The sequence below is a fragment of the Coturnix japonica genome, chromosome 8 (assembly GCF_001577835.2).
Source record: "Coturnix japonica isolate 7356 chromosome 8, Coturnix japonica 2.1, whole genome shotgun sequence".
NCBI lineage: Eukaryota > Metazoa > Chordata > Aves > Galliformes > Phasianidae > Coturnix > Coturnix japonica.
Window position 1 is genome coordinate 21,468,196 of NC_029523.1, and position 19,481 is coordinate 21,487,676.

A 19,481-nucleotide genomic window follows, 5' to 3' on the forward strand; every position below is an offset into this window, starting at 1 on the left:
AGTTCCTGCAAGTGAGGAAGTATTAAAGAAAATAACAGTAATAACCATGCCACAAAGCAAACTCTTTCTATATATATATATATGTATGAATTGATACCTTAAGTAACATACCCTAAGCTTGACAATTCATTATCAGTTGCTGATGTAAGACTACCAATGCTTGTTATATGCCAGAAAATATGGGAAAGGAGGAAGGAAAAAAAAAAAAAGCATCATTAGATAGATTTTATTTTCAGGAAACAAAAATCTCATACCCTGTGCTACAGCAACAAGGGTCACTTCTTTGGACAGCAATTCAGAACTTTCTGTAGTTACCTTTGATCATTGTGTTATTTACTCAACCAAGCATAAAGCACTTATTCTGGCTTCCCCAAAACTTAATATATTATTTACCTTCCCTTCCTGAACCAAAACCACCCAGTCTTATCAATGATTGTTAAGAGAACTAGCTGTCTAGTTAATTCTTATAAGAGACGGTGAAGCAGAAAATAAACAAATGAAAACTTAAAAGTAGCCAACTTACTTTGCTTGTAAAGAAGCCAAAGCATCTGAGAACTTGTTGCTAAGAAATAAATCCAGAGCTGCCATGCACTCATGCAATGCCACGTTGAGGTCTGATGCTGGTGACCTGCCAGAAGAAGAGAAAATACACTCAGCACATCTGTTCTCCTTCTAGAAGTACAATACTTGTACATTTCAACTTCCCAGTGCTAGACTTACTCCCAGTCCACTCCTAATGCTTGCAAAATATGAGTGCCCTTTTTTCATGTGTCTCTTATCTGAGCTCCTGCTCTGGGACACCTGGAAAGCAGTTCAGGTTTTCTGGCTCCTGATGATAAAAAAGGAACATGTGCTGCTAATAGGAACCTGTGCAGGCAGCAGTACCAGGTGGGAGCAGGGCATTTTGATGAGCTGGTTCAGCAGGAACACGGGGCATGAGCCTCAAAAAGGCTGCAGGTTCATTACTTTATGATTGCCACTTGCTTAAGGGTCAGATGATTCCAAACTACACCAGATTGTTCCGTCAGCTGCTGCAGTTGCTGTGGTTTAGCTCACACTCAGCTTGGTTCCTGACCAGGAGACTACTACAGACACACAAGCTGGTTAAAGCCTCACAGTGTGCATGCTCCTGGGAACATCACTGTCCCTCAGAAGCAATGCTGCATTCCAACACAAGTCTCCTGCTGCATCTCCCAGTCAGAAGATTATCTTTGTAGTCTGACTGTACTTTTCTCCTTCACGGCACTCTGATGTCAGCCTGACCTTCCAACAAGGGCTCTCAGCTGGTCTGTGGGTTACTGGCAAAGGGATATCACAGACCAGCTGAAAACATTTGGGCCCAAGTTCCTCCCCATCGGAACTGCTGGCCACAAACCCGCAGGAGAAACAAATTAGGCCTTGTACTAACAAAGTTAAAGTAACCTGGTCAGTGTCAGGACAGTTGAAACATCTGCATCTAATGATCAAAGAGCTACACAGCATTAATGTGTCACATGCAAGTTTGGTCCAAAAATTGCCAAGAAAATACAAAAAAAAATCCTCAGTGGGTTTCTGACCCCAACAGCTCTAAGATGCAAACTGCCTTGTTACTGGGAAACTTACTGCCTTAAACAACAGCAAAACACAGCCTGCCCAAAGGAGAAAAAGGCAGTAAAATCCTGGTATCATCTTCAGGACAAAAGATAGGGGAGCACAGAGCAGACAGATAGTATCAGCAGTAACCAGTGCAGCTGCGTTCTGCTTTTGACCTTAATAACGACTGCAAAGAACGACCATTACTATACATATGAAAACCAGGATTGTAGGTTTCAATAGACATCACACGATGCTGCTGTCATCACACTTGAGATGCGCTGCAAATCCGGCATCCAGGAGACTCTCTGAGTGGTCTGCAGACATGGATTAACCCAGCACTTCCTTGTGCAATGTGCCTTATCATGCCAGCCTGGCTTCCCAAGTCTGTTCTGAGCCCGACTTACAGTAACTTTGTTGCCTGCATGTATTATGGTTCTTATGTGCTTTCTTAAACCCTGAAACAAACATTTAGCAGTACATAAAACACACTTTCTTCTGCTATGAAATATTTGGTAACATTTGATCTGGTTTTGTTTTGTTCTGTTTATCTCCACGCAGGACAATTATAAATCAAAACACATTCAATACAAATAAACCTTTCCAAAATGCTCCTTTTAAAACAGAAAGATAATAAATATATTTTTAAAAATACATTTAAGTTCAAGGCACAAATAAGATACATTAATTAGTTGGTACCTTCTCAGGAATAAGAATTATTAACACAGTGCCACCCTCAGCAGCAGCAGCAACATCAGCTGCACGCTTCCCTAATGCTCCAAAGAAACCAGATTTCATGTAGCTCACAAGTAAAGGGCTTATGACCTGAACTAAGGCACACACCTTACATAGATGCTACAAACGATCACTCATTGCTGCAAACAACAGGACAAAAAGACAGACCTGAAACTAGAAATGCTGAGCGTTGTATCAAAGTGATTAGTCATGCTTCAGCAGGCTGCAGATTCCCTCCTGCTCTCGGCTGTAAGATCAGAACTGCCTCTAATCCACATGGAAAACACCATGCCCTGCCCCTTACCTTTCTGCCAGCGCTGTGGTGTGTCCCGACATGGCCATATGTGCCCAGTGCAGCGAGCCCAGGCGCTGCCTGCAGCCCCAGCACAGCCAGGGACAGTGCGAGCATCGCTGCTGCAGGCACAGCACGTCACGGTGAGCAGCCACAGCGTGCTGCTACTACCGACCTGGGAGGTGCTGGCACAGTAGCTACAGACCTGCCTACGGTTAGTACTGCACCAGCTACTTCATTCAGCGCCAAGGTAGAAGTCAAATCCGCAGCTAATTACAGACCCAAACACACAGCAGCGCAGCAGAAGCCTACAAACCGGAATGGGGAGTCAAACGAGGCCAGCTGAAATGTAGAGAACTGAGGCACTAAGTGCTGTCAGAGTGAGAGCAGACAGGTGAGAGTGATTTGTCCCATCTAGTGACCATGCAGCCCAGGCCTGAACCCAGCACCCAGCTGTGGTGTGGTCCCCAGGGCCCTGAGAGGTTGGGAGACGTTATGGCCTTTGTACAAACCTCTTTAACATCATGCAAAAGATAATAGTTAGGCACTAACAACTGAATGAGTGGGGTGAGCTCATCTGGCTACATCCACAATAAAACAGTGCATGCTCCCAAACTGCTTTGCTGGTATATCAGCACCACTACTCCTGTAACTAAGGGAAGCAGCTGTGATCACCAAGAGCCCAGGCAGCTGCACTGCAGAAGCTGATCAATTAAGAACTAATTTTTGCTAAGCGCACACCATTTAATGGTAGAAGTTTTCTCCCGTGCATGGTCCTGTTGGTTGCTTGCACAAAGCAGTACCAACAACAAAGACATCAGAAGAGGACCCAAAAACGACAAACTAAAAAGCATCATTTCAGGAAGGTACTCGGAAAACATTAACATACCTGATGACATCTCCTGCTGTTTTTATGATGTCCTGTACAGGAAAAAGCCTGTGCTGAGTTTGCTATAAAAATTACCCTAACAGAGCCACAGGCTGCCCCTGTAATGACTGCATTACAAGTTCCTAACAGCAGTGTGTACCTGGGCTGCAGCCTGAGATAAGATGTTATCCTTTTTTCCCCCCAGTTGGAAGTAATTACTAATTACAACTTACAATTAACCCAGGTGCTTCTGTGCCTTGATAATGAGCTACTCTGGAAAGACTGCTCATCATTTCCCCAGTTTACCCTACGTCTAACCAGTATCTCCAAAATTGGCCTCCAAAGCTGTGTGCATTGAAGGCTGTGCTGCTCCTGCCAAGTGCTCCAAGACTTGAGCTGGCAGCTTTCCTTTGAGCACCGCTTGTCTGCTAACAATTACATCTCAGACAACCCCCTCCTCCTCCCCCACGTTTTCTTTCAACTAAAGAAAACAAAACTAAGATGAGGAATATTTCCAAGTTTGGGTTCTCTTCCCTTCGGTTTTAGAAGCTCCTTTTCTATTTCTTGATATTTTTTGGCTGCGAGGACAATCACGTGCTTCTCTTATTAACCATCCCTAAGGACCACAGCACTGCAGGGGTGTTTCACAAAGGCCAGCACATCCCGTGGCTTAATGTGAGACCTGAGCTCCTTGACCCCACTGCGTCCCATCAGAAGGATGCTGACTCAGAGCATCCCAGGAAATGCTTTTTTTGCTTAAGCATCAGATCCTCCTCACGCTAACAGCGATACAGAACAGAATACAGAAGCACGCTAAGCAAAATTAAATTCCTGAATGCTAATGAAAAGTTCAGGCTGTTCAAAAGCACAAGGATCATAAAAGTGTTCATAGGCAAAAGGGGGAAGGGGGCTTCTACTCATTTATTTCTGAAGACAGAGCTTAACATATTTCTGCACGGGTTCGATTTCACTGTCTGTGCGATGCTGATGTTTCGCTATGAGTGCAGAGCACATGAGCTTATTGATTTTACAGATTTCTTTAATAAAAAGAATCTCGAGTCTTGTGTTCTGCACAGTGCTGAACCACCGACTGCTTTGAACTCAGTATTTATGAGAACGTTCCAAAAAAAGGATACCTTAAATTACTGTAATCATGCCAAGGACCTTCTGTCTCAGGGGCTTTCATAACACCAGTGCAATCCTGCTCAGTAATGACCGACAATGCTTTCATCTTACAGGGGAACATCAGAGAAGCCACCGTAGTGAACAGCAGCCTGGGTTCTGGCCGTAGCCCTGCCTGTATGGGCTGCTGCTACCAGAACGCACCTCAGAGCACAACAGAGGCTGAGCTTCTGCTTGGAAAGGAAAAAGAGCGCATCTGCAGGGCTATAAACCCAGCTCAGAAGGTTCCTGTTAAGTACTTGTGAAGTATTTGCTCTCAATTTCATTCTATATTTAACAGCTTGGACAATATGGTATTTTGGCTTCCATTAGCCCCTTTGTAACAAGGGATTTCTCTCCAACAGTCTCATTTTTTACAAGACAATGGCGATCATTAGCTATTTTAAGGCAGCACAAACTCTCCTTGTACTGGCAGAAAGGACAGGGTTGCACCAACACGCTTCTCTATTTCAAGGTACTTGTGTCATTAGCAAAAGTATTTGTCAGCCCACCTGCACCACTGTGATGCTGAAGACCTCACTACAAACACAAAGATGACCATTAGCGCTGCCTTTACATTCAGCCAGCGCTCCTTCTAACGGGGTAGTCAAAAGAAAACCATAAAAAATAATGAATTATTGAACAATCCCTTTATGCAGCGTGAAATGGAACGGAAGAGAGATCAGTCAAATGCCCAGAGCTGCTTTTCTTCCAACGAGGAAGCAGTAAGGAAGCCATGCAGCTCGCTCTCCCTGCAGACACTGAGCTGGTTCTGTCTGTATCTGTGCTAAAGCTTTAACCACACACAGACCTGAGGAGCACCCACAGCATCTCTCTAGAGTCACAGACTTGGTTCTTAATAGAACCTACCTGATTTCAAGCACCTCCAACGTACAAACGTGACCTGGCTTACTGGTAAGCAGGACGTCCATCCCACTGCATGCTCTTAAACAGATCCCCACTGACTACAGAAGTTATTAATACCATACTGCCTCGTGTTCTTGTGATGCTGGACAGACACAGCACGGTTAGGAGAGGACACACCGTGGTTACTGCCTTTGGCCATTAGGAGTTTACTCGTTCCTTTCTAAACACAAAGATATGACCACTTAGAGCCAGGCAGTGTGACAAATGTTCTGATCTCAAGACTGAAAAACATCCCTTCATGCAAAGAAAACAAACACATCACTTGGGAAGAATCCCTTTTTAGTTTTGCCAGCAGACCCAAAACTTGTCAGATCAGAAACAATCTTGTAAGAACCAGAATGCAAGTCTGGTTAATAATTCGTTGCCATTCACTTTTCAGACAATACAGAAACTTTTCCAAAAGTCAAAAGCAAATAAGTTTATGTAAGAAAATTAATTCTCCTGTATCCCTTCCTGGTTGATGTGCCAAAGCAGTAACACAGCAGCGTTCTCTGCTCTCGAGCACAATTCTGGCTTGTGCCTAACACCTCCAAAGTGCTGCAGAAATGCCATTATTTCTACCACCAGCAAAGCAATCAGAAAGGTCTGAATATGGCCCGAATGTTTTGTAGAGAAACACAAAATCAACACGGTTCTGAAACTTGCAGACCTTTGTCAGTACTTAAAACCACTCAGGGATGGTGACACAGCTTATTGTAGACTGGTTTTGAGTTGGAAAGGACTCTTAAACGCCATCTAATCCACCCCTCACAACGAAGAGGGACACCCACTGCTACAGTGGGGTCCAGAGCCCCGTCCAGCCTGACCTCGGGTGTCTGCAGGGATGGGGCACCCAACAGCTCTCCGGGCAACCCGTCCCAGTGTGTCTTCACCCCTACTGTAAAAACTACATTCCTTCAAACCTGCCTAAATCTCTTTTACTTTGAAACTATTTCCCCTTGTCCTATCACAACAGACCTCGCTGAAGAGTCTCTCCCCTCCTCCTTACAGACCCCCTTTATTCCTGAGGCCATCTCAGCTCTGGGAGCAGCCAGCTGCCGTTGTCTCAGCAGTGTCACAGGCTTCTGTTGCAAACATACTCTGCTTTGGGCTCTAAGGTTTCAGTGACAGCTCACGGAACAAAGGGATGTGGCCAAGCAGTCCGGGAGAGGAGCAAAGTCCAGCAAGTCGGCAGTCTCCTGCTCTGCCCTTGGTCCCACCACTGTTTGACTTGCAGTGAGCAGGATCTGCGTTGCATTACGCTGACAGCTCTCATCCTGTATTTGAACAGGCAAACAGCGCAATAAATTCACTTAGGTAGATTTGTTCAGACAAATAAAAAGTCTACGTGTGTCCTTTCTGCAGCTCCCTTTCCGTGAGCAGCGGCTGGTTTGCTGCTGTGACAGCTTATAAAATAAACTTGCATACGTACATAGTCTGACAAACTGCACATCCTCAACCCAGTACAGAACGCAGCAACACTGCAAACAGATTAAGTTTGCATCAGAAATCACCCCATATTAACGCTTAACAGCTCCTCTTCATTGATTCAAATGCTCTACAGTCCATCACTTTGAAGCACAGATGTGAATCATGCCATGCTTTTTTGTTTTTTGTTTTTGGAAGGGTCTTAAGTTCTTCAGACAACTTCACAACATCCATCTGCTCTTCTCCCCCAAATCCTCCCAGTCTCAGTTTTGCTTTGTCTGGCTGACCTGCACTTCTGACAGTTATACACAATCTGTATAGGTCTAATCCTGTCCAGATTAAAGCTGAGCAGCACTTGAGGCTCTCAAACATACAAACAGGGGTGACAAAATACTTTGGGAGGCTGTTGGCATGCCTTTAATTATTGCTTTAAAGGAAATATCAGAGTATTTTTCCCTGAGAGCTTCCACTAAATGGAGTTAGTATTTGTTATCTGCACAGCGTACTTCACGGTACCGTGGCCAGTAACAATGCCACATTCTCTCCAATTAAATAAAAATTGAAGCACGGCACTTCAGTACAACCCTTTAATAATTCTGTTCAACCTGCAAATTGAATCAAAGCTGGAGAGCAGTGCAGGTATTAGCAGCAAGGCTTCTTGGCTCTGATAAAGCTGTTCTGAATGCCTCGGGAAGGACCCTGACTCACGTTTGAGACTTGAATGTGGTATATCTGAATGACCATCCTCTCACTCAGACAACTTCTCATTACTCTTCTCCCACCAAAGACAACTGAAATTTTAGCATCAAAGAGAAAAAGCTCCTACACACACAGAAAAACCACCTGCAGAATGAGGCCATTTTCCATCACTCCTCGCTCAAAAACCTGTTTGTTCTCAGTGCCGAGCAGCCCATTGGATCATCCCGTGCTCCAACCACAACCTAATCACTTCAGTCTGTTCACAAAGCATCTCCAAAACCTCAGGAACCAGGAGTTCAGCCCTATGGAAACATTTCCTAAATCATTCAGTGTAAAGGTGTACAGTATAAAAGGCTTTAAGTAAAAACATGAGGCATGATATGCGAACACGAATAGTTTCTCCGTTATTTAGCAAAAAAACCCTGATCTGTAACACGTCTCAACTCCAGCACTATGGAGCACAGCAGCCGAACTATCTTTATTTCTCAAGGTGCTGGTACGCGGCCATTGGTTCCAGCAGATGGAGCTGCATAAAGGCAACGAGGCCTCAGCGCAGTTTCCAGCCCCGTCTGTGGGACACCCCCCTGTAACAGCATCCAACAAACTGCTCTGGGACACTGCGAACGTTCAGGACTCTCCGACACACCACGCAGATGCATTTGCAAACTCTTGTTCGCACAGAGGGTGGTGATGCACTGGAACAGGATACCCAAGGGGGCTGTGGATGCCCCCCATCCCTGCAGACCCCAAGGCCAGGCTGGATGTGGCTCTGGGCAGCCTGGGCTGCTGGTTGGTGACCCTGCACATAGGAGGAGGCTGAAACTCGATGATCACTGTGGGCCTTTCACACCCAGCCCATTCCACGACTCCACGATCCTACCAGCACAGAACAGCTGCTGACCCCTCACAGAACTGCAACGTGGCTATTTTTACCGGATAAAAAAGCAGACCGTTCCAGCAGTCGCTGTGGAGCAGCGCACACACACACACAAGTAAAACGCGGCGTCTCCCTCAGGGCAGCACGCAACCCGAGCACCGACCCCCCCCGAGGGCCGCAGAAGTTTGTGCGCTGTGCGGGCAGTGCCGGCACACGTGGAACGGCCGGGGGAGGGGGGTGAAGGCCCCTCCGAAACGTGACGGTGAAGACAGAGGCACCCGCAGGTCGTGCAGGATGCAGCACAGGTACAGCAGCACAGGTACGGCATCTGCTCAGAGCTCCCACGCGAGAGAATGGAGGACAAAAAAGCTCCTGAACGAGGTGGTGCCGCGTGCTTGGGAAGGGGCTGCTCGCCCGGCCCTGCGACCCCCGGCTGAGACGGGGAGGCTCTCACCCACCCGGCCCGACATGAGCCGTCCCCGCGCCCCCCGCCCGCACCTGGTCTGCCCGCTCCTGTCGCTGCCCGCGGGGGGCTCCATAGGGGCGGCACGTCGGGATCCAGCGGCTGCGGAAACGATGCGGGCGGTGCTGCTGCTGCTGTTGTTGCTGCTGCTCCCCGTCGCTCGCGGCCGCCGCAGCCACCTGGCATGGTGTGAACCGGCAGCAGCCGGGAGCCTCGGCGCATGTTCGGGCAGGGCTGGGCCCGAGATGGGCCGCCCACACACACAGGTGAGCGGCTGCGGCAGCGCCCGCTCCGCCCCGGGCGGTAGGAGGACGGGGCAGGGCAGAGCAAGGCAGGCAGAGCGATGCCGCAGGTTGGGGGGATCCGGCTCTTGTCCCGTGTCCCATGCAGGGCTCGGCCCCAAGCCCAGATTCTCATCGAAATCGGTCAGTCCGATTTCCAGTGCAGCTGGAGCCCTCCTGCCACCCAGCTGTGCACGCAGCTCATGCCAGCACGAACAGAGCAAGGACAGCTTCATTTACAGAAGCATAATGAGAAAATAAATAAGGCTGAGACAATCTTTAGCTACACATGCTGAAAACAATGTGATCGTCTATTGCGTGTATTAGAATGTGAACATTCGGGTTGATAGGGATAAAAGTTTGTGGGAGGAAATGAGCAGGGTAAAAAGGGAAAGGTGAACACACACACACACACAGAGCAGGGAGTGGCAGGACAAACAGGACGGGGTTGACATAATGAAACAATGGGCGCATTAGAGAGCAGTGGATGTGTAAGGTTAAAGGGCTTTCATTGGCTGAATGTGGTTCCCGAGGTGCAAAGGATGGCAAAGAAATGTGTATAACCAAAGGAACAAGTCCAATACTATGCTGGACATGACAGATTTTAAGCACTGAGCAGAAGGGTTTCCATTCTTTGTCACATCATATCTCCAGGCTTAAATGAACAGATTCCTAGACAACTTACGTCAACTCAGTAAGTCAGGTCCTTTATTAAGCACCTTTATTGCCATTTTATTCGTTGTCAGTACTTGGCAGTGATAACTGATCTTTAACATTAATCCCCAGTAGGTGCTACCCATACAATTTTCTTATCAAGTTACCTTGCATTGCAAATGTAGCTGTCAAGTGGCCAATCTGTCTGCTAAACATCAGATAAACTCTTAAATAAGAAGTGCAATGGTTTGCTGGGAATTCAACGAACTTTTACAGAACCTCATAAACAGTAAATTACACAAAGATAGAAAAAAATATCAAATAATTCGAGCTGAACAGCAACTACTTTCAATCTTGTGACAGAATCATATGAACAGCTCAAAATGTGGAGGGAAGACAAGGCTGAAAGCAGCACAGTTGGAAGCAAAAGTACATCCAAGAGGAAAACTTGGTAGAGGACTTGAAAAGAAATAAACAGCCCATAGATGGTTGCAAATGACCTCAAGGATGTGTAGGAATCTGATGAAATGAATGAAAATATCACATTGCCTAATCCAACTGATAGATCACTAAAATGATAGCCAGAAAAATAAATATGGTGCTTTATGTTGAGAGCACACGACGTACCTTCACAAAGGAACATTAAGGACGTAACATTTGAGCACTACAAACCATGTGCAGGCGAAAATCCTGAGGCAGATATAGCAGGAGTTCTCATCAAAACTGCCACGACTCCTAACAAAGCAAGTGCCAAATGGGATTAATACGCACTCAACAAACCCCAACAGCCAAGCAGCTTGTTTCTTAGACCATTAACCACCTCCCATCAGAGTACAGAGCCACCTTCTGACATTCACATTACATTTGCATGTTACTTCACAGCTCCCTTCTGAAAAAAAACAGGCAAACAGCTCACGCTTATGTACTTAAATTTTATTTCCTCATAATTACAGGCTGCTGTTAGAATTTTTAAACAAAAGGGAAGTCTATAAATAGAGGCTAATCCCACCTGGACGAGTTTCTTTAAAAAAAGGTTAAAACGTGGTAAGTAATGCCATTCAGCTCACAGCAGTGGTTTGTTGGTAGTCTGAGTAAAAGTACTATAGTCAGAGTCAGTAACATGAAATGTAACATCAAATGACTCAAAACTTTTAAATTCCATAAAGGAAAGCAAGAATATATATATAATATATACATAATAATATCGTGTTGGTCCACTGAGTATACTTTTTTTTTAAACAAAAGATAAGAAACTATGTAATCCAGTTAAGTATGATTTGCAAGATTAGTGTACACTCATTACAAAGATGTATAGATAAGTTTTAACTATGTAATCCTTGCAAAAATTGAAGTGATCTTTCCCGAGCAGGTGTTTCAATGCTCATTTCCCAGTGCAAAAGAAAAAAAACATCCCAGTCTGGTTACTCATTTTCCTGAAAAACTGAAAACTCTCAAAGTGTTTCAACAGCAGCATTGGCAGCTAATAGGAAGAGGCTGAGTGTATTGAAGCATGGCTGAGTTCGACTCCTCCTCCCAGCGCTGTGCGTTGAAACTTTTCCATTTCCTCAACAGAAACACCACAAGTTAAAAGTGCAAGAAAGAAATAAGAATCTCTTGATGCTTACACTGCTGCCATCTATTTTTCTTAGATAGGGCAAAAGATTATCCTTGGAATTAGTTTAATTAAACCGATTCTGCAGAATGGAGTTCTTTCAAAGTGAACAAATAAGTTACTTTCATTAAGTTATTTGATTTAAAATCATATCAGTCCCACTCAGTGACCATAAAGAAATTCAGTTTAAGGTGCAACTATCTGTTGGCATTCAAATAAATTACACATACAGGAAAAAAGCAACCTTTAAAAAATAAAAATAAAAAAAAAATCAGACGTGTTTTCTTTCTATTCTCAAACTCATTTTGTTTTCAACTTACTACCTTGCCAGCTAATGGGCAAGTAATCTTGCCAATTACTTATCTGCATATTTCACAGGCAAAACTGGCTCGAACAGCAGCAGGGCCTTGTTATTTGACAGTCATCTTGGCCAACAGCAAATGCACACGTATCTTCCATTTAATTGCTTTATAAAACAAAGTAACTGGTCTTAAAACCTATGACCATGCAGGAAAGGCATTAAAGGTTTCTGTAAGACACACTCTCTTAGATTTAGACTCCATGAAGATTGTTATTTCAAGTCCAAACAGAATCTTCAATGAAGAGAAAAAAAATAAATGTATACATATAAAATAAAGCACTCCACAACTCTGGCATTACTAAAATCTTTCTAGAAGGATAAGGGGTTTCAAATGACTGACTGCTTGATGGGAGACAATCAGCCACGGCAGAATAATTGCTATGTTCACTTTATGCTCAATTACCAACTGCTGACAGATTACAGTCAAACTAACGTCTCATTTTCTGTATTTTCCATAGATTTGCTTACATCTGGGAAAAGGTCCTTATTTTCCTGAAAACTGGAGAGAAACTGAATGCTAGAATTAAGTTATTCAAACAATAAAATTAACCAAAAGGATTGAATTTAGCAGGAACACACCACTTTCAATAGCTTAAAACCTTTCTTATTTTTCCTGTATATATGTAATCTTCTGATTAACATTTAAATAGGTTAGGTATTCAGGAAAAGGGACAAAACAGGTGACATATGACAACATCTTATTCTAAACTTCATGCTTCTGATATTTCTGATTTACTGAGTGCAATAGCCAGTTCCAAGTCTTCTTGCTCTTGCTGTTTTAGTCTTGCCAATCTTTCTTTCTCTTCTCTCTCACTTTCTCTCTTAGCCCATTCAATCATGTCTTCCTCAGTAGAATACTGCATTTTTAAAAGACAAAATAACCAGATTAATAATGCAACAATAACTAATCCCATTCTTGGTTTAAGTGAGTTTCAGTTCTGTAAAACATTTGACACACTACAGCTTTTGAATATTACTGGCTTTCTATTGCCAGCAAACTATTACTATTAGCTTAAACTAAGGTTTAACTATTAAGAACTGCACTGAAGCCATCCTATCGCTCTGTTTTTCAGTTCATACACTATGTGTCAAAATTCAATTAGGTTTAGATAAAAAGTTTCAGGAGCAGCAAATGCTATCCTTTAAAAGCAAACAATTTTGAGTAACAAACCAGTCTATAAAAATTTTGAGTGAACTGTGAGAACGCACTGCAAATACACCCACACTCAGCATGACAGGACATCCTAATTAATTGTACTTGCGTTGGAGATGCCTTTTCCAGATGACAGTGACTATGAAAATCAGCTGTAGAATGACTTTAATTGCGCAGATGAAAACAGGTAAAAAGCAGTAGAATATTAAGGTAACAGTACAGTTAGAAGGCTAGTGATAATACAGAGCAAGGTAAGTGTGATAAGTGGAGAAGAAAAAGAACAGATTCTTTCTGTGTAATTCGACATGAACAGAATATGAACTGAACTGCTCTGATACTGTAAGTCAGAAAACATGGTAATATTTTCAATACAAAAGATAGTACCAAAATTGGTTTCTAATCAGCATGCAGAAAAGCTAAGAGGCAGGTGAAGCCCACATGTTCAGGAACATCTCAGTGTTAGGTCTTAAAGGGTTATCACAATGTACTCCAGTTAGTTCCTGCTTTGAGCTAGTATTTAAGAGCAGAAAATCTTGTGTTTTCTTCATAGTTCACTTATAATATTTTCATTAGTAGCAGCTGGAAAAGAATGATTTCTCCTTTATAAAAATAATTAACTTTTGCTTCCCACTCCACATTTCACATCGTATCCTCCAAACTACCTTCTCAGACCATCTAACCAGTAAAAGCAATCAGTAATATTATTGTCATGCTATAAAGACACAACAACCAGTGCAAGTCAGTTCTGAAAACCTGTCAACTCTCCATTTGCTTCAATCAAGCAAATGGTTTATCACTCTCCACCCCCCCAAAAAAAAGCAGCACGATCATGTTACTGTTAATGCAAATTGCATTTCACAGGTATCAAGCTGGAGAGTGATTTGATGCCTTACAAAACTACTCTTTGCAAAAGGTCAAAAATAAAATAAAATAAAAATTATATATATATATAGGCATGCACAAACCTTTAGATTTGCTTCTACTGCTTGGACACCACGACTTCTATGAAATGGATTCTGGTTACAAAGAGACACTACTTTTCACTGCATCATACATAAATCTAGAATTTACTAGCCATTCAAAACTCACCACATTACATTTCATTAACATACACTACTATGAAGCTGTTTATCACTATTTCAGTCATATATTTCAATATTATGGCTAAACAGTTCAGTGACAGGAAGATTAAAATCATGTGTTTTGCTGTACTTTTAATTAGGTAAATATCAGTGTGCTTTTATACCTATATATATGCTGTGTGCTTTAATAAAATGAATAATACCTAGAACGGATATTTAAAATGTCCCATTTCTAAAAGTTAGGAGGCCTCCATGAAAAAAAGTATTACAAACTCACAAAAGCAATGCAACACAAACATTAACTTTATCATTTATTGCATTGTTTTATTCTTAGGGCAGCCTCAGCTATAAATGAAATATAACTATCGTTTTAACTGGAAGCAGTATCCCATGTACAGAAGGGATATATGTTAATATTGTCAATTAGACTGAAGATGTCAGTGTGAATGATTCAAAGCTGTCAGTATACTGAAACAAATGTAAAAAGTGTTTACTCACAGTACTGAAGTTTGCAAAATTGTTGGGGTCAGCCTCTTTACTGATGCTGGTGGGAGCAAATGGATCACAGAATAGATCTGCTTCTTGTTCTTTGGGAATTTCTGGGGTGGGAAAAGGCTGAAATGGATCGCTCGGTTTAAAGGAATCTGAAGAGTCTATTTGATTGATAGGTCTTTTCCCTTAGATTAAAATGAATTTAAAATGAATTTAAGATAGCAGGTCACAACATGCCAATAATAGCATTAATAAAAAAAAAAAACAAAAACAAATTCAAAAGCTATTTGGAATGCAACCTCTCCTGATAAATTAGTGGAGTTACAGTGACTTCAGAGGAAGGGTTGCCAGTCTAAAAAATGAGGGCATGGCCCAATATTTCTTAAAGTGGAATCAGATGAAAAGGAACACATGTATGCTAATGATTCAAGAGCATAATTATGTTCTGATGTAGCAGTATTTTGGGAAGACAATTCCTAAGTCTTTAGTCCCTATTCTATCAACACAGTAATTTCTTCTGCTTATCAATTATCCATGATTAAAAAAAAAAAAAAAAGCCTTACTGGAATTGTTATTTGTCTGGATCAAAGTAACAGAATTTGATTTTAGAGAACAGAAATATAAGTCTTCAGAAATAGCAAGGAAAAGCATTCTCTCACTATGCTAACACACACCATTTCACTGAAAAATGAAGACAATTAAGCTATATATTAATTAATTAACCCACAACAGGCTTAACTTCTTTCTTAATCCTTGCCTAAGTAGCTGTAGATGCAGCAGAAGCAGACTTGAGCCCCCACCTGTTCTTTTTTTCATCTTAACCCCAATCAGCTTTCAACACCTGCATGAACCCAAATCCTTCCAAGAACAGTCGAGCTAAATTTCATCCCACCATTCTCTCCACATGTTATTATTTATAGTAAAGGTTTCATTGCAGTTTCTTGAATTCACCTAGCAAATTCAGCAAGTGGATTGCCCATTATAGTGACTGCATGCTTCTGTTTTTCACAGAGCAAAAGAGATTCTAATTCACGAAATGACTTAGAGGCTTCTAGGAATGCTCCCCTGGGGAATACATGATTTATTTAGACAATTCTCAGATAACCTTCCCATGATAGTCGTCCCTCACTGATCATGTTCTATCACTGGCAAACAAGGCATGGTTTTTATTTTCTTGAATACTGTGGGAGAAGCAGCTTCAAATGACATCAAGGAAAAGAATCCCTTTACAGAGGAAGGATTAACAATTTTAAGAACATGAAGTATATATTGCCAAACCCACCCCAAAATCATGAAAACACTCATCAGTGTCTGGAAAGGCAGTGGATGTCAGTAGCAAGCAAGCAGCCCTTCCACACACTTTCCATTATCAGGCAGGTTTAAAAGGGCAGGCACTTCCTCAAAAAAAGCATTCCTTTGTTTTGAATGAGACCAAGAGAGTCATTAAGAATGAATACACTTAAATAACTCAATTTTGATTCATGATGGGAAAAGAGTTTATTGGGAATGGTTATCACAATATCCACAGGAATGGGGTACTTTTTTTCTAGCCATCTAGTAATAGCAGTACTGGTTTTCTGCCACTAGGTGCTTGCATTCTAAAAGTGAATCGATAAACCACCTTGTAGCCACTCCTAAACACTGAAGTCCAAAAATCCCACGCACACTCCTTTAAGGGCCTCCATAGAAGGAAACGCTACCAAACATTCAAATTAACACTACTTGTCAAGTCAACTGCTCTGATGTTATTTACAATGGAACATGCTACTTGCAAGGCATGAAACATCTCACTTCAGCATTAGAATTAAGGTCTTGAGTTTAAACTTTTAGTGTTACATTTTGTGTTGCCCTCTTTTGAGGGAAGGAGATGAATACTTACTCAAGTCTCATATATAGTTTTCCACAACACTGTGAGATTCAATCATAAAGTGTAACAGTGAAAATGATGCAGCAAAGTTTTTAAAGAGAATGAAACAAAGGATGGAAAGTTAAATGAATACTGGTAATGTAATGTATTTTCTAATCTAAGAAAAAAAGATTGAAAGTACAGACTTTGTTGTAACGTGGACTTAATGCAACCAGAAGGTTTTGTTAATTTTGATAACAATCATAGTATCTTCTGTAGAAGTTTGGTGTGTATCATGGAGCAAACCAGAGGATTCAGCTATCACTGAACAGGGAACAGCACAGGAAATCTGGGCTTATTGCTATTGCATTGGCTAGGTACACAACTACAGACCTCTGGCAAGGCAACCTGGAAAAATATGATCTGAACATCTGAGGCAGTCACGTGAACTCTAGTTCAATTTATTTTACTCCAGCCACATACACACGGAATTGTTTTAATATTTATTTAAAGACTGTGCTAAAACTGGAAGTTTTGCAATGTGTAGAACACAATGGCTTCTCACTTCAAACAGTACTCACAGCCTATTACAATAGCAACTGTTTAATTTGTAGTCAATTGTGTTCTTGCAGATACCCATATTAACTCTATTTTTGTCCTATTTTTTAAAATCCTTTCCCCCTCTCCCTAAAAAAAGAAACCAAAAACTCAAAAAAAAAACCCCAGCTATGCTGCTGCAAATGTCAAGCAAGATTTAACTCTGAAGAGGGAAAAAAACAAAGGTCAGGAACAGACTTGTTTTACATCTTCTCACTCATTCACTGTTAGTTCAGTATACTTCACCATTCCCTTGAAATTATTGCCCTACCACCAATGTTAAAGCAGCTAATCAGCATCTCACATCAGCTCTTACCAGGGGGTGGTGGACAAGGCCTTGTGGGAGTTCCAGTTTTAGGGGGCAATGCAGGAGGGATGTCCTCGTTTTTGGCTGGTGGTTCTTCAAATGAGTTTTTAGTTATGACCACGTTTTTGACAGAGCCTGATGTGGAAGAGCTGAAGGGATCCTCATTGTTGGCCTTCGAGAAAGAAAACAGCAACACACGCACTTTCAGTGCAATCCCACTATCTTTAGAAATGAAAGTTTGTTTTAAAACACATCATTCAGGAAGAATAAAAGCAAACATTGATGAAAATAACAGAAAAATCAGGAACAGTGTGTGTAGCACTGAGTAGCTGAGTACAGCTATACATATTCAAAGCCATTTGAAATACAGAGAAAATACAAAGCTTACTTTATGTTCCTCACAGTGGAATTACAGGACAATTTACTGTAAAAAAACCTCTTTGTCAAGAAAGTTAGCCATTGTAAATTTTTATTATTAGCAAAGCTAACAATGAAAAAAATAAGAAATAAGAATACTGTACGTCACTGCAGAGTTCCATGCATTTCCTAGGAGTGATAGTAATTTCATATTACCTTTGACAGTGTGCTGAAGTCAGCAAAGCCACTTCCAAAGGATTCATTTCCAAACAGAGAGGCAAAGGGGTCTGTAGCTAAATACACAAAAATCAAGCAAACAGAAATGAAAGATGAAACACTGAAAGATCCCACAACAAAAAAAAGCAGCATATATTGTGTATATATACATACATACATATGCGTATATATGTATATATAGATATATATATATGCTTCATACATATATTGAAGCATACAGTACTTCTACGTGAAATACTTAATTATGTGGACACTCTTGCTTTTTAAGTAGTTTTTACAAAAACCTATTAAAAACTGATTACCAATAATTATTTTCCTGAACAGGTTTTGTTGCTGTATCTGTGTACAAAGAGACAGGTATTTTTTTGTATGTGTACAGCCACAGATAAGTGATGACTATGAATACAACTGAGCTCACTTCCAACTGTAAGCCCACATCTGGAATAAAATATCTTCAAACCTTGCATGAACTCAACATGCAATACAACAGTGTTCTTCAACTCTGGTACGCTGCAAGGCGTGGTAACAACTGCTGTTCTGTTGTAAAATAAGAAGGATACTATGTTTACCAATAATCACTTCTCTGTCTCCAGAGACACTGGGTTGTTTTGTTTGGTTTTTTTGTTTGTTTGTTTGTTCATTTTTATTTTTTTTTTCTTACTACAATTAAACTTGCTTACAATACAAAATCACAAAGATTTATGTCTTGGATTCAAGCATTTCCTGGTGCAACTTGGCCATAGAGCGGATCAGACTCCTCCCAAAAACATCTTTACTCTCAGATAAGAGAGGGACATAGCAATACAAATAGAAACCTTGATCAAATAGTTATTCTATTTTAGATACTCTTATATAGTACGTAACTACCTCGGTATTTTACTTTGCCAGCAACACGACGTCTCTTAAAAGCAACCCTAATGGGAAGTAGCAGAAACCACTAATCTGGCCCAAACAGTGGGACTGGGATATTTCACCAATTTGAGGTTTTTGCAAAAGTCAGTCTTTGGTGATACATGCTAATGATAATGACTTCTTTGTTTATTTGAGATAAAAACCCTCCCTACAATCTTGTTCCTTATGTCAAATGTGAATTGGGACAAGTCCTTAAAATGCTCCCATTGCAAATTCAGTGAAGACTAACAGCAACAACAAAAAAACAGCAACAAGGAAAAGGAAGTAAAAGCAAGTTTCAAGTGCACAATCTCCTTTTACCTTGATCATCTGATGTACTAACAGTTGTTCCACCAGGAGCAAAAGGATCATTTTTCTTTGGCATCTCTGTCTAAAATAAAAGAATTACTTTAGAGGGAAATTTGTTTTTCAGCTTGATGAAGTTCCTGTTCTAAGAATACAATCACAATCAATCACTACAAATTAAGCTTAGAAAGTTTAAGATAATGTTGGTCTAGCATCTTTATGCCAGGCATCAAAATAAACAGAAGCATGACATTATTTATAAAGATAATGCTACATGACATCAGTAACAAAGGTGCAGTAAAGC

At 41.5% G+C, this 19,481-nt stretch overlaps 2 protein-coding genes across 9 annotated transcripts in view; both read right to left on the minus strand.

The window, feature by feature from the left end:
• The window catches only part of TTC39A (tetratricopeptide repeat domain 39A), a 37,581-nt gene extending 28,354 nt beyond the window's left edge, over nt 1-9,227 (minus strand). Inside the window, exons 1-2 of one of the 3 annotated variants that reach the window (XM_015870462.2) lie at nt 9,037-9,227; nt 524-628 (exon numbers count right to left, since the gene is read on the minus strand). In XM_015870462.2, the coding sequence (XP_015725948.1) occupies nt 524-628; nt 9,037-9,077 (146 nt within the window). In that variant the 5' untranslated portion in view covers nt 9,078-9,227. Of the gene's footprint in view, nt 1-523; nt 629-2,611; nt 2,826-3,488; nt 3,610-9,036 lie in introns of those variants that run through there. The other 2 variants (XM_015870464.2, XM_015870463.2) reach the window with 2 other exon arrangements.
• A 754-nt stretch (nt 9,228-9,981) lies between these two features.
• Nucleotides 9,982-19,481, minus strand: part of EPS15 (epidermal growth factor receptor pathway substrate 15) — a 39,903-nt gene continuing 30,403 nt past the window's right edge. Inside the window, exons 21-26 of one of the 6 annotated variants that reach the window (XM_015870459.2) lie at nt 19,193-19,262; nt 17,960-18,036; nt 17,396-17,558; nt 14,643-14,743; nt 14,028-14,078; nt 9,982-12,766 (exon numbers count right to left, since the gene is read on the minus strand). In XM_015870459.2, coding sequence (XP_015725945.1) covers nt 12,620-12,766; nt 14,028-14,078; nt 14,643-14,743; nt 17,396-17,558; nt 17,960-18,036; nt 19,193-19,262 — 609 coding nt within the window. In that variant the 3' untranslated portion in view covers nt 9,982-12,619. Of the gene's footprint in view, nt 12,767-14,027; nt 14,079-14,642; nt 14,822-17,395; nt 17,559-17,959; nt 18,037-19,192; nt 19,263-19,481 lie in introns of all 6 variants that reach the window. The other 5 variants (XM_015870457.2, XM_032446155.1, XM_015870460.2 and 2 more) reach the window with 5 other exon arrangements.